Source organism: Urocitellus parryii, chromosome 10 (genome assembly GCF_045843805.1).
Source record: "Urocitellus parryii isolate mUroPar1 chromosome 10, mUroPar1.hap1, whole genome shotgun sequence".
Lineage (NCBI taxonomy): Eukaryota > Metazoa > Chordata > Mammalia > Rodentia > Sciuridae > Urocitellus > Urocitellus parryii.
Genome location: NC_135540.1, coordinates 49,320,732 through 49,341,030, shown reverse-complemented (window position 1 = coordinate 49,341,030; position 20,299 = coordinate 49,320,732). Strand labels below are relative to the sequence as shown.

Below are 20,299 nucleotides of genomic sequence, written 5' to 3'. Positions count from 1 at the left end.
CACTTGAATCAAACTGTGAAATATGATGTATTAAGAACTATGTAATGTTTTGAACGACCAACAATAAAAAAAAAAAAAGGGAAGACCTCCCCCTTCCACAGATTCCGCCTTTCAGGTCCCCTTCTTCCTTCGGGAGGAAGTCTTTTCTTCTGTCCTTTTTTTTTTTTTTTTTTTTTTTTTACTTTTTTTTTAAATTGTTGGTCGTTCAAACATTACATAGTTCTTAATACATCATATTTCACAATTTGATTCAAGTGGGTTATGAACTTAATAAAGCCTTCCACTTTCCACTCTCCACTTGCCTCTGCGTCCTTCTCTGGTGTTATACTTCAGCACTGGGGAAGCAAGGACTTGTCACTGGTCAACGGTGGTAACAGAATCATCTTAGGAAAGTATTAGCATAGATCAAACAAAGTGAGGTCAACAATTTGCTTTTCCTTTTATTATAAAAGTAAAATAAAAAATAGCATTTATAAATCCAACATTTTTCCTTTAAAGTATTTGATCTAAAAAAAACATATTTACAATAGCAAAATGCAGAAAAAGGGGAAAATATCATTTTCGGCACTGATTATAACCATGTTTAAATATTGATAAGTTCTTTTTTCCAAATCACTGAGATAACCACCTTAGAAAAAGCAATGAGCCTTTTTTTTTTTTTTAATTGCACACTAAGTGACTCTGATTTTAAAACACCTCTTTTCTTAATCCTTAATCTGAATGCACAACTGTGCCCTGGACGGCTAGAAAGAACACCAGGTGGGGACACCCTTTAATGACAGTGGGAATGCAGCAGAGGGACAGCAGCAATGACAACAAAAAAAGCAACTGTAATCCAGCAGCAGCCAGTAAAGCTCAATAAACTACCTCATCCCCAGGTCACATCAGTTCAGTGCAGTGAGGGGATTGCTAGATACTTATCTGCAAGTGAATCAACTAAAACTCATTGAAAAACCAGGAAAGGAAGCCACGTTTAGAAGGCCTTGAATTAAATCCAGCATGATTCAGGCAGGCCGCTGTTCCTCTGAGCACCTCTGGATGCACTTTACCTTCCTTCTTTTGGACAATGCAGTGGAATTTTAGGACTTTGGTTTACACAGCATGGGAAACTGCCCGCAGGCTAAATTTTGCCTTCTATAGGTCCTTCCTGCCCATAATCGTGGGGCATTTTGTTGAGAGTTAGCAATGAGCTGCTGCTGGTCAGGGACTCTGTAAAGCTGAGTTTGCGGAAAGATGTCTCCACACCACTGTCACAGATGCTGTCATTGTCTCGAAGCTCATCTAAGGAGAGAAAGCATGAATTCATTGGGGGCACAGCTAGGACAAAGATAAAGCCTTTGTTCTCATACACCTTATGCTCCAGCTGGGCACCAAGTTTGCCTCTGAAAGGCTGTGGATGGACCTTGATGTACACAGCCTGCCCGCTGGTTCCACCAGCCACCACATACCCCTTCTGTGACTCCTGCTCATCAGGACTGTTCACAGTGATGTGAAGGGAGAGGGTATCAGTGACCTTAAACACTGTGGAGATGTCAGATCCGGCCAGTGTTTTCACATCTTTCTCTTGCAATCTAGCCTCTGTTTATCAGAATCTTTTCTGAATTCTCTTGACTCAAAATACACCTTTTTTTTTCTTCTTCTTAGAAATCAGGTATAATTTTCCAACCACTGCATTACCTATTTTATAGCTGGAGAAACTGCTGATCCTAGACAAAACTAATTGGTAATCGAAGTAGGAACTAAAAATGAGATCTCTCTCTGAGCCTCACATGTTATTTAACAGTGTACACTGCCTCAAAAACATTTCTGGTAGCATGAAAGGTGATTTTAATACAAATGCACCTAGACTGGAAAATTAATGTGAATTCTCTTTGTTAAAAAGTGACTTTAGGAATCTAATCAATGCAAATTATTTCCTATATTATGTAAACAGAGACGAGGCACAAGTCTAGAACACACTAAGCATAATGCTATCTTCTTATATAGATATGTGTTAGGATATTAAGACTTTAATGATAGTGCCATGCTATTGTCTTGGTACTGATTTACTCAATCAATCAATCAATCATTTTTGGTTATCTATTGAGTACTGGGAAACGTGGTATTTTTAAAATAACTACAAATTGAAGTCTTAATGTGTAAGTATTGACTTTTTTCTTTAAATATTTGTGTAGAAGGAATACCAGGTCATGATATGGAGATCTGGGGTGTTTTCCTGATGGACACATTATTCCTTTCAGCACTGTGCAAATCCTACCTGTCTTAGTACCCAAGGAGGCCCTGCTGTCAAGATGACATTGGAACTGAAAGTGAATGGCCAGAAGCCGCCTGGTTAGGGAGCTCTCCAGGGAAGGGGAAAAGAAGGTTCAAAAGCCCTTGGGCTGCATCAGACTTTTGAGATCCAGCCTTGTGAGCTGAGGACACACTTGGGAGAGTCAAAAAGCCGTCTTTGAAAGAGTGAAGGGGCAAAGCAGGGTCCTGGCCTGATCTCTAAAACCTGAACTAGTGCCAGGCTTACAGTATATGCCAGATAAGGATTTGCTGAGTGGATGAACTGGAGGGAGTGCAACTGGAGACCCATGATCCCAGTAACTGGTGGTCCAGAGATTGGGCCGAGGGAAGACACCAGGACACAAACACAGAGGAGGACGAGGAGCTACAGTAGGAAACCAGGCAAGAAATGAGGGTAGACTGGACTGGGGAGCTGATGGGTTGGATGTGGGGGCAGGAGGGCCATGAAGTACTCATGGGCAATTCTTAGACTTGGTCTTAACCCCCTGGAGGGGGCCAGTGCCTCTTACAGATGGAGCCAAATGGGGTGGTGTGGGTCTCGAGAGGGCTGCCCAGAAGAGGCAGGCAGGCCGCAGGACAGGCTCTGGAGGGCTATAACTTGAATAGGTGGGCACGGAGGAAGCTGCAAGGTGGACGAACTGTGGAAAGGCCAGGAGTGGAGGCTGGAGTGGGAGGGAGTGGCTGACAGTGACGCTGAGAAAATGGGAAGGGTGATGACCAGATCTGGCAACCGTGACAACAGCAGAGCTGGTGGGGGGCTGGGGACAGAACCCACTGGGGTTCAGGCAAAGGACTGAAGGTGAAGAGGAGGAAAGAAGAGCTTCAGAACATTCTTTTGAGAAGTGCTGCTGTGCAGAGGAACAGAGAACTGGGCTGCAGCTAAAGGGGATGTGGGATCAAGGGGGCCATTTTTTTTTCCTGTTTTGTTTTTAGAGATGAGGAAATTCTAGCCTGCTTGCTAGGTGATCCAGTAGGGTGGCGGGTTGAGGGGTGAGGAGGAACTGCTAATGCAGGCGAGAGAGGCAAGGATTAGGGAAGCCAGGGCCTGCAGGAGGCGGGAGGGGAGGGACCCTCAGCACTAAGCCCTTTTGGAAGGGGTCCGTGTGAGCATGGGGCATGGTCTGGAGGCTGCAGACTTGACGATGCCAAGATGAGACACTTCTTGTGGCTTTTCTATTCCCCATGGTGTGTGAGGCCAGAGTACAGGACGAGTAAGGAGAGCGGAGGGGTCCTGGGGGGCTTAGAGACAGAAAGCATGAAATGGTTGTCCAGAGTGGAAGAATAAAATGATCGAGAAATACAGGACGCGTGGGCTGTGTGGAGGGTCCACTCCCTACGGGTCCGTGCTTTCCAGTGGGATGACAGATGGCATGTCAACACTGGGAGAGGCAGTCAGTGCCACGAGTGAGCACGGGAGAGGGAGCCGAGGGCAGGGGACCACAAAGAGGAAGTACATGGAGAACTGTGGGGCGGGGGTGGGGGTAGACACCCATCTGTCGTCTGGGTTCCAGTCCTCATTCTACAAACCTTAGACTTTCCATTTTTCTCTCTCTGAATCTCCCTCTCTTTACACTTAAGAGAGCGAGAACAGGAACAGTACCCTCATGAAGAGTAGCGTCCAGAGGAGGACAGACCAGTCTTACCAGAGGATATATTCAGGAGATGATGGGGAGGGAGCTGGAATATGCCAAGAAGACACCAGCCTCGGGGAGCAGGGAGATGTCTCCACTGCTTTGTCTGTCTTTTATCTTTACCTATTTGCTGCCTTGTTGAGGAAGGCAAGAAAGGCAGTGAGTGGGCCTGAGAGGTGGTCTTCACGGGGCTGGAGGCTTCCGAGCTGCAGAAGGCCGCCTGGATCACTTCGATTGCTTCGGTGTAGCCCATCTGTCTCAGGGCCTCTACCAGCTCTTTGATGGTCCCCCCAGAGACCTGTGAGGAAAACCAAGAGCATGTTCTTTGGTGTTTGAGTTGCCATGCAGGCTGTAGACACAAACACCCATCCCTTGTCCTCCTCCAAGCCGTCTTGTCTGCTCAGAGAGCAATGTGGGACTGGAAAGGGCAGAGGGAAAAGTGACTGAGAAAACACTCTGTCTTTGAGTTAGGTTTCCTGTTTCTGCTCAAAGATCACTCAGGAAATCACAGAGAAGCAGTTTATCGTGAAAACATACCACACACACACACACACACACACACACACACAGAGCGTGTGTTGAGGCAATAAAACACTACCTAGAGTAAAGTACCCTTGTGTAAGCCAACACTGTAAAATACACAGAGAGACAATAGCTAACAATGCCACTTTCAAAAGAAAATAAATACATTCCATGTTCTTCTCCCTTTTATTTTTAGAAATGAAGCCACCACCTGGTAATGGCTCCACCAGGAATCACCCAGCACAACAACAATTCCGTGTCCTGACATGTGACCAGAGCATGCTCCTGGGGTCAGGAAGATGTGCGGTTTTGTGACAACCTCAACTCTCTAAGCAGCATTGCTGCAGGAAGTCTCCAGGTGTTTAAAAACAGGGAGCTTCTCAAAGCTTCTGAACACAGACTTCTCAGGAAAATGGGCTTCCATCCTGACCTGGGTGCCCACCTAAGCCCTTGGGACAGAACTGGTTTTCTTTGTCCAAGTTAAGGAGCAGGGAAGGGGCTTGTGTCTTGGCCAGGGATGGTGTAACAGGACAGAGTTAAATAAAAATGGTTAAATATATAAGGAGATGTGGTACCTCATAGTTGTCCATGAGAGTTTTGGAAGGAGCAGGACTCAGCCGGAAAGCATTATTAAGTATCCCCAGACCTAACTTCTGTGCCAGAGTAGCCCAGTTTTTGTCTGGATCAGGGATTTCTAGCAACTTGTAGAGCTGCAGTTTTGCATCTTCGGTCAGCTGTTTCATGTCTCCTGAAAGAAATGAAGAAACACCGTTGTCCTAACCTACAGAGACACTCTGGAGGGACAGATTCCTGCCACCTGGTTTGCCCTTACTCCTAGTGGAAGCAACCAAGCTACTCAACTTGAAGGCCCAGCTGAGCCAAAGCAGGATATATTTATAGTAGATTAAGTCCAGATAGTCCCCTTTTCAAAACTTTAGGGCCTTTTGATTCTAAAATGAAAACTGTGCCTTTCTCAGGACACCCTGGATAGTGCTGCGTCTCCCCCTCCCCCCTTTGAAAGGCAGTGTGGAGCCAGTACTGGTGAAGAGAAGCTGGTTCCACCACAACCTACCTTGTGCCAGCAAATCCTCAGATGTAAACTCTGGCTCATACGGCTTCCCATTTAAGATGTCAAATACCTGTTAGGAAAACACAAGAACATATTACACAGAAATGTCTTAAGTTAAAAAAAAAAAAATCCATAGCTATGCCAGTCTTTCCAGTGCTCTTTGTCACTGGTGAACCTGGTGAAGATGACCCAGGGTCACTGAAGGAGGTGAGCTTTCTGTGTTCTGGGGAAAAGCCTTCTGGAGCAGATGAGGTACCATCATGCAGGGGGCTGAGGGGATGGGACGACCGTGGAATCTCCAGGTCACTCAGCCCTACACGAACTGAACTGGGCCATCAGGAAGCATATAAGCATCTCTCTCTCCCTCTCTCTTTTTTTTAGATGTGGAGTGCTTGCCCCTAGAAAAGTCCCCTGTGGTGTCAGAAGTCTGTATGATGACAGCTCCTCCCTCTGGCTCTTTTCTCTGGGTCACAAAGACCTAGTATCTGCTCTTCCCCTTTAGATCTCAGTTCAGTGGCATTTTGAGAAAGCTCTGAATCTACTTATCTGTTCATATTTATGGAAATCCTCTGAAGAATTCCCCGTTTATTTTTATGTTCCAAAATCACTCACCTAAGTTCTAAGCAAAGGATAGTACTGATCCTGGCTTCAGAAATCCAGACGGTAATCATTCTGGCACGTGCTTGAAATGCAGAACTCTCATGTGAAGTTTGTGCTCCCTTGTTTCTAACCTGGCTCACATCTCGACTCTGATCTGATTAGACATACACTTTTACATTCTGAGCCCATCTGACCTAGATCTTTCATGGATAGGCTTTTCAAGATAAATATAAAGTTGGCTCTTGACAGGCAGACTTTCTTAACAATGAAAGCATGTTTCTGTAGGGAATAAAGCACCCGAAGGCCATCTGGTCTTACCTTCCTGAACCTCTGGCTTCCTCAGCAGCCATCAGATGGGCGGAGCAGCACTCACCTGCCAGTTGGCGGCCATGTCTAGGGGTGTGGTTCCAGGCACAACCCCTTCGTCCTCTCCTGCCTTTTCCCAAGAGTCATCCAGGTCATAAAGAGGCTCAAAGTTCTCCACCAGGGGATCTGCTCCTGTGAAGTTGGGTGGCACTGTGTTAGGTAAACCCAGATCTCAACCACCAACAGCCTACAGGGGTTGCATTTCAAAAGCAAAGCTGGAGGTAATTACCTGGATAATTTCTAAGGCATGAGACATGTGTCTACTGAAATATCCGAAGAACATCTTTTTAAATTCTAATTTACTTCGACTATAAAGGTGTCCTAGTACCCAAGGACATTATTGAAAACAAGACTCCAAATACTCTTTTACATTCAACTCTACAGGATATTTTTCAATTGAATGATGTATCTTAATCTGAGGACCAATGGACAGTTGTTAATAGAGATGAGGGTGCACTCTGAGGATCAGTGTCCTAAATGTTTAAAATTATGACTGCCCATGAGCATCTCTCACCTTCTTCTCTCCCTCACTCAAAAGAGCAAAGACGCTTGATGTCTAGTGACAGCCTGGTCAGTTTTATTCTTGGGTACAACACTGCCAGGGCCCTGATCCTTAAATAGAAAAACATCAAAAGAATCTTCTGCTAGGATGTATAGTTACTAAAAAATTTAGGGCCAATGAATCTTGGGAAATCTAGTCTATTCTTGTACTTCTAGCACAAAACACCGAAAGTAACTCAAAGATTAGGGTGAAATCACTTATCAAAGGTTTTGAGACTATTCCTATTAGAGAGTGATTAGCCTGATGTCTAATGAACTACTCAGCACACCCTTTTGGGACAAAGAACTTGTTTTTATTTTTCTGGCAGAACATTTGTTTTGGGCCAGCTTCAAAAATGGAGGACTGTTTAATGAAAGCCAAAGAAGGATTGCCGAACTATGTCTTGCTTTCACTCCACCAAGCCTGGCCTGAACATAGGAACGTGGAGAAACCAAGACCAACAATTTCCAGGACTAACAACTGGAGAGGTCGAGTTATGGCTGTTCTTCATTAAGTGCTCTTCTTCATGCCTCTGAGTTTGGAACTAGGCTTTTCATCTGAGAAACTGCTGTCTAGCCTGAAGGCATTTCTTCCATAAAACGGGTGACTTTCAAAACAATTTACCACCTCTGAGACCAGGGCCTCTCAGCAAAGAACACATTCAATTTAAAGGCTGCTGCGAATGTGGGGTATGAGTTTTACTTTGCAGAAAAATAAGGTGCCCTCAAAGAAAAGTTCTTATATCTTCAAAACAGCACCATAGCCTGCTCTGTTTTCTTGAGTTTCTGAAGCATTTGCCTTCTAAAAATTTTAAAATAACTTCTAAATTAAATCAGATATGTCAGGGCAAGCCTGAGATACCCGTTTCATTAAACATTTTTTAAGGTTCTAAATATGCAAGGTACTGGAAATTTGAAGATGAGTAGAAATAATTTTCTATACTTTGCAGGATTAGAGAATTAAATGGAATAACATCTGCAAACTCACAAGCTAGGAAGATGGGAAAAACATGGTGAGAGGATAAAGTCTGGAGTTTGGTCTGTGGAGGTGTGACACACGGGAATGGGGTCTAGTGGCCTCTCAAGTCTGATTCCTTGGTTCTAAGGTATTGAGTGAACAATGCTTATCTCAAAGGGTTATTGTGGATTTAGTGAGACTAATGAGACAGTGCATGTAAAATACCAGCACAGTGCCTGACACACAGTAAGGCCAATATGTGATAGCAGTATTCAATGTTTTATGTGTAACAATAGTCAATAGGTAGCCCATTGGCTTTTGACTATTCTTTCAACTTCTAAGAAACCTTTCTTGTAAAATGAAGTTTTTAAATTATTTCTTCCTTTCTTGTGAAGGAAGTCTTTAAATACTTTTCTTCTAGAGACTTCTGATGTAATCAGAGACTGACACAGCTCAGAATTCTCTAAGGAAGTACACTCTGCTTTAAGAAGATCCCTTGCTTTGGGAATCAACCTAAATAATCCGAATCCAATACATACAGATAAGTCAGAGAGTAAAAACTAACATGATGATGAGAGTAAAACCCTGATCTGGTCCAAATAGTGCCTCAATAATAGTTGAAAATGTGATTGGTCAATAAATGAGCCAAGGACTGAATAGACACTTCTCAGAAGAGAATATACAATCAATCAACAAATATATGAAAAAATGCTCATCATCTCTGGCAATCAGAGAAATGCAAATCAAAACTACTCTATCATCTCACTCCAGTCAGAATGGCAGCCATTATGAAGACAAACAACAATAAGTGTTGACGAGGATGTGGGGAAAAAGGTACACTCATACATTGCTGGTGGGACTGCAAATTGATGCAGCCAATTTGGAAAATAGTATGGAGATTCCTTGGAAATCTGGGAATGGAACCACCATTTGACCCAGCTATTCCTCTTCTCGGACTATACCCAAAGGACCTAAAAACAGCATACTACAGGGACACAGCCACATCAATGTTTATAGCAGCACAATTCACAATAGCTAAACTGTGGAACCAACCTAAATGACCTTCAGTGGATGAATGGATAAAAAAAATGTGGCATTTATACACAATGGAATATTACTCAGCACTTTAGAAAAGAACAAAATCATGGCATTTGCAGGTAAATGGATGGCGTTAGAGAAGATCATGCTAGTGAAGTCAGCCAATCCCCAAAAAACAAATGCCAAATGTTTTCTCTGATATAAGGGGGATGACTCAAAGTGGGGTAGGGAGGGAGAGTATAGGAAGAAGATTATTTCTAGATAGAGAAGAGGGGTGGGAGGGAAAGGGAAGGGGAAGGGGATTAGCAAGGATGGTGGAATGTGATGGTCATCATTATACAAAATACATGTATGAAGATTTGAATTTGGTGTCAACATACCTTATATACAAACAGAGATATGAAAAATTGGGGTTTATATGTAAATTAAGAACTATAATGCAAAAAAGAGTACATGTATAGTGGCATAATTTGGTGTGAACATACTTTAAATAGTTACAAAAAATTGTGCTGATTATGTGTAATAATGAGTGTAAAGCATTCCACTATTGTTGTGTATTTAAAAAATAAATAAATTAAAAAAATATCATCTCACTTTTTCACCCAGTTTAAAAAAAAACAAAGAAAATGTGATTGTTCATATAATATTTATACCCACACTTTCAGCAGCATGTCTGAGGCCACAAGGCAGCAACAGTGCTGCTCTGAAGTCAGGTTTGCATTTCAGATAACTGTCCATCAATGATGGCAGGGCCACCTACCTGCTGCTTTTAGAAGAGCTGCCAGCTTGGTGGACCCTCTCCCGGCTGCGATGTGTAGGGGTGTAGTTCCATCATAGGTGGTACTGTCTACGTGGGCATCTCCCTAAGGCCAAGCCCACACAGAGAAGAGTTAGTGAAAGGTGCTCTTGGCCTTTTGCCCCCACCTGCCCCTGTATATGACCCCTCAGGTCACATTACTAGCCCCGTTGCTACTTGGACTGGCTCTGCCATTGAAGAAATCCCTAATTAGAGATGAGGGGCAAAAGGTGGGGGGAATGCCTGAAGGTGCTACTCTGAAGTCTTGCAAAAATGTCAAATAAGTAGAGCTAGGTGTGAGGAGGAAGGCTGTTACTGACATCATTCTTTGAAAAGATTTCTCCCCTGGGAATTCAATGCAAAGACAAGTGTGTCTTTCACCTCCAGGAGCAGGCAGCCCGCCAAGGAGATGTTGTCATGCTCCACAGCCAGGTGCAGTGCTGTTCGCCCGGACTTCTGCTCCTGAGCATTGACGTCTGCTCCGGCGGCCACCAGCAGCAGCAGACACGGCAGGCTGTTGCTCATCACAGCTATGTGAATGGCATTCAGACCTAGGGCCCAAGCACAGGGACAGACACAGGGTGGGGATGCTGCTCACTAACAGCCCTCAGTGAAGCTGAAAGGATGGCAAAACTGGATCCCAGGGAGGGAAGCCGTCAGGTTTCAGCACTAACAGTGTTGAAAGAGTCTCAGCTCAGGGTTTTCTGTAAAGGCTCTGTAAGTCTATTGTTCTGTCTTAAAAACCCACAGTCTCCTATTATGCTCTCAAGAGACACTGAATAAATAAACATTCTCCAAATAAATGATGCTTTATGTACTTCAAGACGAATGTTTGCTCAAGCCTCTGCTTTTTCCTCCTACTGACTAACCATTCCAAATTGCCTTTAAAGGCATTAGTTACAGTGAGCCACAAAATTCCACCAAGATAGGACCAACTCCAGGTGACTAAGGAAAAGCCCTGTGAGTGAAACTCAAGTAACACACATGAGTGAGCATCTAGAAGGTGAACAGGAGAAGGTTGTACCAGCAATGGTGACTCTTACCTTCTCCGTTGGGATGGTCGATAAGTAGTGCTGCCTTTTTGTGCTTGAGTAAGACACTGAGAACTTTATCATGTCCTTCTTTGGCAGCTAGGTGCAAAACGGAGTTACCCAAGCGGTCCAGAAGGCTCAGGTCAGCCCCGGCACTCAGCAAGTCCTCTACCACATCTTCTTGCTTAGTGATCACTGCCAAGTGCAAGGGCGTCTAAGTAGAGAAAGGGAAGGAGATTCACTGTCAGTGGTGAGCATCTATAGCCCACTGGTTGGGAGCTGTCATAGCATAGTAGTACAGGACATCAGACTGCAGGGCCATTTCCCATTCCTAGATTATCTCCTGACCTTGGCAAAGGAGCTCCCTGTTCCATACCATCTTCTAAAAAAGCAAGTTTACTAAATAACATTTAATCATTCCATAATTGAGATTATTAGGATGATTTCACATTTATCACTTTCAACAGCTTTCTTGTTTCGTTTTTTTGCCATTATACGTGTACTTTGTTGTTTCTTTTTTTGCATTACAATTCTTTCTTTTTTAAAATATTTATTTTTTTTAGTTGTAGTTGGACACAATACTTCTATTTGTTTCCATGCGGTGCTGAGGATCGAACCCAGGGCCTCGCGCTTGCTAGGCAAGCGCGCTACCACTGAGCCACAATGCCAGCCCGAATTACAATTCTTAACACACATATATACCACAATATATACCACAGTTTTTCATATTTCTATGTTGACACTGAATTCAAGTCTTCATACATGTACTTTGTATAATGATGACCATCACAATCCACCATCCTTGCCAATCCCCCGAGTCTTCCCTTTCCCTCTATCCCTCTTCCCTATCTAGATTTCTTGTTTCTTTTTCTTTTAAAGAGAGAGAGAGAGAGAGAGAGAGAGAGAGAGAGAGAGAGAATATTTTTTAATATTTATTTTTCAGTTTTCAGTGGACACAACATCTTTATTTTATTCTATGTGGTGCTGAGGATTGAACCCAGCGCCCGCGCATGCCAGGCGAGTGCATTACCGCTTGAGCCACATCCCCAGCCCTAGATTTCTTGTTTCTTAACATGGCCTATTTGTCATTTCTTTAGCTCATATCATAGTAAATATGGTCCTTTTGAGTTTCTAGTAACAATCTAACTTCAGTTGATAATCCCATTTGTTAGCAAATCGAGACTATGATTTTACTGAAGGAATGTAAATAGACTTCTCAATAAAAAAAAAAATAGATTGGGGCTGGGGATGTGGCTCAAGCGGTAGCACGCTCGCCTGGCATGCGTGCGGCCCGGGTTCGATCCTCAGCACCACATACAAACAAAGATGTTGTGTCCACCGAGAACTAAAAAAAAATAAATATTAAAATTCTCTCTCTCTCCCTCTCTCTCTCTCACTCTCTCTTTTAAAAAAAAAAAGATTAACAAAGAGGCCATCATTATATACTGATACAGAAAATAAATGCATTAAGTTAAAAAATATTGTTGCATAGACTGGGTTCCTAAGACCAATCATTGTAACTCCCCTACTTCCAATTCACAGTTGGTGACGCAGGTTCCTAAGTGGCATAATGAGGACAATACAACTATGTCACTAAAAGGGTTCAGATGAACAGAAAAGCTGAGTTGCTGGAACCTAAGAGATAAAACAGTTCATTAGACTACCCTGCCCACGAAGTAGTGGGTGAATGCAAATGAGATGTTTCAAAAGCCGTGTTTTCAAAACACAGCAACGAACCCAACCTTGAAAGCATTAAAAAAAAAAAAAAAAAAAAAAAACCAAACTGAATCACTGACAGAGAAAAGGGTATATTTTTAAGAATAAAAATCAGTCTATTTCACAGGAGCCTAACTAGAAAAGCCAGCCTGCCTAGTGGCGAAACTCCCTTACAGCAGGCAGTTGCTGGCCATGGCCACAGTGGAAGGGGAGCCACCAACATCCTAGACAGTGTGGGCGGCCACGCCACAGGGAGCTGCCACATGAAGATGGCCAGGCTGTGTACATGGCAGTTACAGCAATTCTGGAACCCAGCAGAAATGAGACCGGAGTGTGTGTGTTGCTAACTTATCATTCTTGCTCGATTCTTTCACATACTAGAATTATAAATCCTGGCTTGAAATGGAATGATCTTCTCAAAACTTGTGGTGTTGTTACCAAGAGCCTTCCACTCAAAAATGAATCAGTCAACAAAGGCTGCGCTTACTAGACTGCCAAGGGAAGTGGGAAAAAGAAAAGAATGACATTGTAAAAAAGACCTCAAGTTGTAAGGGGTGTGTGTGTATGTGTGTGTGTGTATAATTACAGGTACTCATACATATAATTCAGAAATTGAGATTTATCCCTAGTTTTATTATAGTTTTTTATGCCATACAAATTTTCTTATCATGAAAAAAAGTTTTTTTAAAAAAAGTTTTTCCTTCAGTGCCACCAAATGTTTTCTGTTGACATTTTAGGTTTCTGGATCTTAAAACCCAGGGCTGTATCTTAAACAATTATAAGTGTGGGACTCTGGGACCACACATACCATGTCTTGTGGTACCATGTGTGTCTCCAGCAGATGTCACACGGAGGACCAAGTACATGCTCAAATGTCGCAGCAACCCACAAATCTACAAGAGGACGTGGGTGAAGAGGCACACTATGGGATTCTGTTCAGGAGCAATAACAATGAACCATATGCAGAACTTTATGGATAAATTCAATAAATAGCCAAGGTAGAAACAGTGACACAGAGTAAAATGTCACACATTTAAAAAAATGCATGTATGAATAACTATATGTATTTTACAAATAAAAGCTATATGTGTTATATATACACATATAATTATGTTTAATATATTATACAGTAGTGTGTATATTAACATTACACCCACAATTTTATTTATTTATTTTTTTTGAAGCCAGGATCTTGTGGTATTACCCAGGCTGCACTGAACTCTCGGGCTGAAGGGCTTCTCCTGCCTTAGTCTCCCAAATAGCTGGGACTACCTACATGTCACTACTCCTGGCAATACCATATGCACAAATAAGTGCATGTAAGACTGGAGAAATCTCATTAGGACCTGTGGATTATATCAACATTATTTGTTGGGTTTTATATTGTGCTATATTTATGCAGCACATAACCAGTGGAAGAAACTGGATGAGGGAATCTCCTATTAGCAGCCATTAAATACACTACCATCTCTCACTATGTTATAATTTCCTCTGAATCTATAATCATATCAAATTAAAAATTAAGAAAAAGGTTAATGCATGTGGCAGATGCATGTATAATATAATGTGGGTGGTTGTATGTGAGAGTACTACAGTATCTATGTATTTCAACTGCACGTACACATATAGCCAGCTCTTGGGAAAGTACTATACCTACAAACGCAACAGTTAGCTTTGGAAGTAGGGCTAGAGGACTTGTGCATTGCCATGGAGGGCAACTTGGACTTCCCAATGTTTATCCTTTTGCAGTATTTTAAAAAACAATAACTGTATGTTATATTTATTAAAATTAAAAACATAAAAGAAAAATACATGCATGGAAAACACTAATGTTTTATGGAACATACACAATAAAACAATTCATGTCAAATAATGGAGTGGTTGTTGTTGGGGAAGGTAAATATAATTTAAAGAGAATATTCTCAGAAAAATCCTAACTCCATGCTCTTGGTCTATTTTGAACTTCTCTCTATAGGATGGGTGGGAGAGGAATTTGATCATGACAGATGGTCACAGAAATGTACTTTCAAGATTAGTGAAAGGTATCTGGGGAAAATGTTTAAGATGAATACCAAATAATCCATATAACTTAGATAACTGTATATTTTTTTATCAAAAATAGTTATCAGAAAACTTGACAACAGATAAACGAGAGTTCACATCTTAGCATTTTCTTGTTCTCAAATTCAAGGTTGTCACCAAAAGGCATACCAAGAAATCCAGATTGTCTGCCCATTAACCAGAACAGTGGGGAGCTGGGGAAAATGGAGCTGTATTCTCTTGAGGGTTTCTGAATTAAAAGGGGCAGAAGTGTTCTTGGCCGTGTAATGAACTGAAGTCTCTAATGGATTGAAGAGTCTCAATATATGTAACCAAATGATACAGAAAGGAGTTTAGCACATAATAAATCTCAGCTACTAATCCTGTTGTGCTGTGTCCTTTGCAGATCCTATTTATAAACAGAAAAACAAGCAGCACTTCCTTGAATCTGACCTACAGACAGTGGAGGCAAGTAGTCTTTGAAAGGAGGACTGAGAAAGTACGCCATCCTGCTCTTGGTTTGATTCATTCACTTGTGATGTTTAAAGAAACAATCAAGACTCTGAGAGAATAAATCTTTGTGGGACAAAGGACTTTCCAAATACCAACAGCCCCCAAAATGATATGAAAGTCTAAAGAAGATATTCCTTTAAATATAAATTTAAAATCAGACTTCATCCTAGTTATTTTATACAGTGAGTTAGTGAAGAGTCCCTACTGTTATTTTCCTCTTGATACGAAGCACAACAGCTAGAGAACAAAACTAGTGTCCAATATTGAGTGAAATACCTACTTCCAGATAGAAATTTACTGAGAACTACAAATCAATATTTCAGTACGATTTTTTGTGGAGAGGTAACCGGATTGAATATAGGGGCACTCAACCACTGAGCCACATCCCCAGCCCAATTTTGTATTTTATTTAGAGACAGGGTCTCACTGAGTTGCTTGGTACCTCGCCATTGCTGAGGCTGGCTCTGAACTTACGATCCTCCTGCCTCAGTCCCAAGCTGCTGGGATTACAGGCATGTGCCACAGCACCTGGCTAATATTTTTGTACTTTTAAAGCACATTTTAAAATATGAAAATAAAAAGGAAATAAATTAACTTAAATGCTCTGCACTCAAAACAAATAAATCCCAGGGAACTGGAGCTCTTATTAGTAAATAATTATACACGATTGCTGGGCATATTTTGGAAAGACAGCTCTGTGGGAAAAGGGCCCAGGGGAGGGGAGAGGAAGAATCCCTCAATGGTGGAATGGCATCTTGGACTTGGACTCTGGGCTCCCAACACCCTGCACCCAGGCTTTGGATATGTCCAAGCACTTTCCACTGGCCATCCCTGCCTCACCCTGAAATCTGCATGTACCCATCAGGCTCTCACTGAGTCTCCAGTTACCCTCGTTTTCTAATGTAGAGCCTTGGGTAGCTTTGCAGGTAGGGCCCGACTAATTTCTGTTTAAAACTCACTAGGGCAAAGACTCTGGTGTACCCAATTTTTCCACTTTGATCTGTTTTTCAGTTTTTGAAAAACACCTTTTCTTCCTCACGTAACCCCTTCACCTCTCTGTGTTCAGATTTCGGTACTCTTGATTTGATATACATTTAATCTGGCTGTTGTCAAAGTGCATTTAGGTAGACCTGAGAATTAGATAGTATTGGCTTTTCAGAAAAACCCAATTTTTTTTTCAACTTTATTTTTCTTGACAGATGAGACATTTTTTACTCTAGGTTCTCTGTCTAAAATGTAACTCTGATTTTTAAAGTTTAAAGTGTGCCTTTCCCCAGCAGGATGCTGACTTTCAGTATAGGGTGATTGCTATCATCACCATAGATAAAAAGATTCTAATTCAAAAAATAACATTCCCAACTCACAGGCTTTTAGAATTACCAACAAAGTTTTGTTATGTTTTTGATGGAAACACTACCAAAATAATATATACACATACATAAAAAAACAAAACAAAACAGTTTTTCTTCAGTTTTCCTCCTTGAGATTTCTGCTTACCTGGTACAGATCATTTCTCATGTTGATAATGTCATCAGAAATCAAACCAGATGTAACTTCTAGCAGATCTCTCACAAGCTGAGCATGAAGGTGGATGATGGCTAAGTGTAAGACACTGGAATGGAAATACAGAATTAACTAAGGTGTTAATGAACAAAAAGAGTCTCAAGAAATGATTCGACTTGAAAATAGAACCTGACTCTCATACTTAGTTTTATTTGGTCCTAAAATGTTTTAAATTTATAAAATGTCTTGATTGGAGGTAGAATATTCTCTCCAGAGGATCTGCCCCTCCTAACCCCTCATCTAGGACTGCTATTGGTCTCTGCCTGGCCTCCGGAGTGTTTGTATATGACCCCTTGAAGTGCAGAGGCACCCCGGCTTCAAGGTGGAGGAATCTAAGCTCAAATCCTAGCTTTACGTCACCACAGCTTTGGGCTTCTTCTCTGCTACCTCTTCTCTGATGTTCTCAGACAAGGAAATTTTCAGAAAAATTTAGTTACTTAGCCCTTCCACCTGCTTCAAGGTATAGTGTTGTGCCTTTTTAAAGATCTTCCTATATCCCAAGAGAATGGAGGCAGACTTAACTACTGGGAGAAAAATCTGAATTCCCTGCTAGGTTAGGCAACTGCAGTTTTCTATATGCTACACTCCTTCTCTGGCTTGTGGTCTTTTTTTGAGGCAGGTTCAATGTCCAGTCAGCTAGAAGGCCCTCACACACACTTTAGGCAGGAACACAATAAAGGAATATTGGGGGCTGATGATAAAGAGTTTGAAAATACTGGTGGGTGTCAAGCATCATCCTGGGATAATTCTTTTAAGTTGTTAGAACACTAATTATTAAAATTAATTTGAAACAACTCATAATGACAAATGTGGCTTCTATTTGTTGAGAGATTCTGCTTACCAGACTATGATAAGCATTTGATGTACACTGTAATCACAGCAACAATTCAAGGTAATCTTATCTTTGTGTCTTGGATAAAATAGACTTAAAGGTGTACCATAACTCAGCCAAGGTCAACAGAGCCAGTAAGCTGCTGTGAAGCTCGCAATCAAGCCCAGGCCTGTCTTCAGCCATCCTACATAAGCGATAGATGTACCCTGCTCTACAGAGTTGGAGATGAACACCTAAGAGGACTACTCCATGCATGGACAGACTAAGATGCAGAGGACAGAGGCAGTACATCTGGGCTTGGAGAAGCAGGCTAGATTTTTTCCATTCAAAGATATAGGTGCCATTTTACCTAGGCCTCTCTGTCTTAGTAATAACATGTATAATTTATTTGGGATTAACTTTGGCACAGGAGGTCCAAAAACTCCTTAAACTGTGATTTTAGCACTTGACAGATATTTTTCAATGAATGTTTTCAGGGTTTCACTATTTCACGGGGTGCTGGAAGAAGACTTCCGAAAAGGATGCACAGTCTGATGTGGACCTGATGCACGTGTATCAAGAAAAAAAATTCCACTTCAAAAACTGCCTAAAAATTTCCATGTGCAGCTCAGCATTTCATAGCAGAAGTACGTTCCTCCTCCCCCTCAAATCCTCACGCCCTCATGGGAATTTCCCCAATACCAAGGGGCTTTATAATTTTTTCTTTATTTTAATTTCTATGATGACTAATGGCCCCAGGATTCAGATTGTTAGCCAAATAAGACAAACTCAATGAAAAGAAGGGGCTGAGCTGTGATGGCCCAAAGCTGCCCCTGTCTATGCTTCTAAGAGGACTCCTATTTGGTTTTGGTTCCACTTCTCTGGCCTCTCAGAGAGCCTGATTGTGTGAGTCAGTGGGTCCCAGATAAGTGTTAATTTCCTGCTTAGGCCAGGGAAGCCCACCTCCCCAGCCCCTTCAGGTACGTCCAGGGTCTTTATGTGTGCTTCCCCCAAAACACCCACTGGAATGATGTGCCCTGCAGACCTTCCATAGTCCTCCCTTCAAGTATCAGCATTCCCTTTCTAACTCGCCTGTGCTCATCTTCCTGACACTCATCAATTCAGCAGGTCCCCAAAATGTCACTTGAAACGCGGCTGTCCTGTCTTGGCTAACTGTTTTCTCTTGTGGTTATATGCCATTAGAATGCTAATTAGATTATTTAACCCTGAGAAAACATTCTACTGTTCACGTCCTCACACAAAGAGACTTGTACCAGTTCCTCTTGTACTGTATAACAAGGCCAGTGGTTATACCACATCCTTGGTTATGCTGCAAGGAATGAGAACAAAGGTCTCTGCTTGAAACCCTGAGGTTGGCACTTTCCTAAAGCATTTGGTTGAGTTTTTAAAACAGAGACTTAAAGCACGACACACAAGAGATCTTCCACAGAAAAGCATTTCTCAGTGTTGAAGCTATTTTTAGAAAGTTTTAGATAAAGCACTTGACTTGAATCTGAAGGCTGGTGTCTCTTGTTATTTCTGTAGGCTTTTGAGATCATTTTAGAAGTCTCAATGAAAGGACCAAGAGGACCTTTTTAGAAGGAAGCCAGGTGGCTTTGCAAATAGAATCTCAGTAATAGCAGGAATGGAAGGCATGGTGTTTGGAATGTCAGACTCCCACACAGCATGGGTTGGGAGCAGTCACAAGAGTCTGAACCACTCACATTACTGGTGACTACAAATAGAGGCAGAGAAGGACCAGTAACCGGCAAAGAATGACAACTGTCTCTGAATCACTTTACTGTTGCTGCTGTCTTTTATTGGGCTTTTCCTGAATACACTATTCTTTCAAATATACAGTTGGGATAAGAATGCTTCAGGGATTCGGAATCTAATGATTCTCCCAATATTATTTCAATAAATAAGACAAGGTTTTCAAAAAAGTGCCATCACCAACACAGATTAGTCCCAGGGCCCCACCCAGTGAAACCTACTCTTAGATGAGCCCTTCAGCGACTCCAGAGTCTAACAGGTGACTTCAGCAGAACAGGAAAGGAAAATCATGCTACTCAACCTCATGACACATTCTTTTTTTTGACAGGATGTTCCTGTTACAGGACCCAATAACTTTGAGCAAGTTTTTGTATCTCTAGCCTCTCTGCTCTAACCTAAAGCAACCCTTGTCCTATAGAAGCCCTGACTTACCTGTCCCCATTCTCATCCTGCACTGCAGTGAGGTGCCGCTGGACAGCCAGCAGCATCTTCACATCTCCCGTCACCGCGTAGTCGAAAAGGGCGTTGGCATGCCGCTTGGCAAGCTGCATAGCCTTCTCCAGAAAGAGGTTATCTGCAAGACAAGGACCACAGCACAGCTGAGTTTCCTACACTTGCTCCATGTGCAGGGCAGGCTCGAGGCCAGAACCATGAGCATTGGTGTTCTGACACCGACACACATTTTAATAAAAAATGCTCCTTTCAGCGCTTCTGGGTTGTGTTCCCTAGAGAAAGCACAATTAGATACTGACTCACTGAAAAATACAGAGATTGACCTAAAAAATCTGTCTATGGCTTGATAGGGGGAAGAATTTAGGAATGTCTGTTATTTTAAGGAGAAAAACCAATGTGCATTATTCTAAGGGCAACTGATCAATCCCCATTGTTGATTAGATTTGCCATGATTTTTCAATAATTAATTTCTTGGTAAAATGATCCTTCTCTGGAATCTTTAGCAACTACCTGTCTAGTTAATGTATTAAAAAACCCAGGCAGGTAACTTTCAATCAGCCATTGGTGTTTTTATGAGATTTGTTCCC

The 20,299-nt window shown here is 42.0% G+C and overlaps 1 protein-coding gene across 2 annotated transcripts in view; it reads right to left on the bottom strand.

Annotated features, from left to right (window-relative positions):
- Positions 1–472: 472 nt before the first annotated feature.
- Nfkb1 (nuclear factor kappa B subunit 1) overlaps positions 473–20,299 on the bottom strand; it is a 117,347-nt gene continuing 97,520 nt past the window's right edge. For both annotated transcript variants that reach the window (XM_026398133.2, XM_026398134.2), the window contains exons 15-24: positions 19,692–19,833; positions 16,610–16,724; positions 10,856–11,057; positions 10,194–10,363; positions 9,777–9,879; positions 6,488–6,612; positions 5,518–5,584; positions 5,021–5,193; positions 4,047–4,221; positions 473–1,281 (exon numbers count right to left, since the gene is read on the bottom strand). In XM_026398133.2, the coding sequence (XP_026253918.1) occupies positions 1,121–1,281; positions 4,047–4,221; positions 5,021–5,193; positions 5,518–5,584; positions 6,488–6,612; positions 9,777–9,879; positions 10,194–10,363; positions 10,856–11,057; positions 16,610–16,724; positions 19,692–19,833 (1,433 nt within the window). In that variant the 3' untranslated portion in view covers positions 473–1,120. The remainder of the gene's footprint in view (positions 1,282–4,046; positions 4,222–5,020; positions 5,194–5,517; positions 5,585–6,487; positions 6,613–9,776; positions 9,880–10,193; positions 10,364–10,855; positions 11,058–16,609; positions 16,725–19,691; positions 19,834–20,299) is intronic.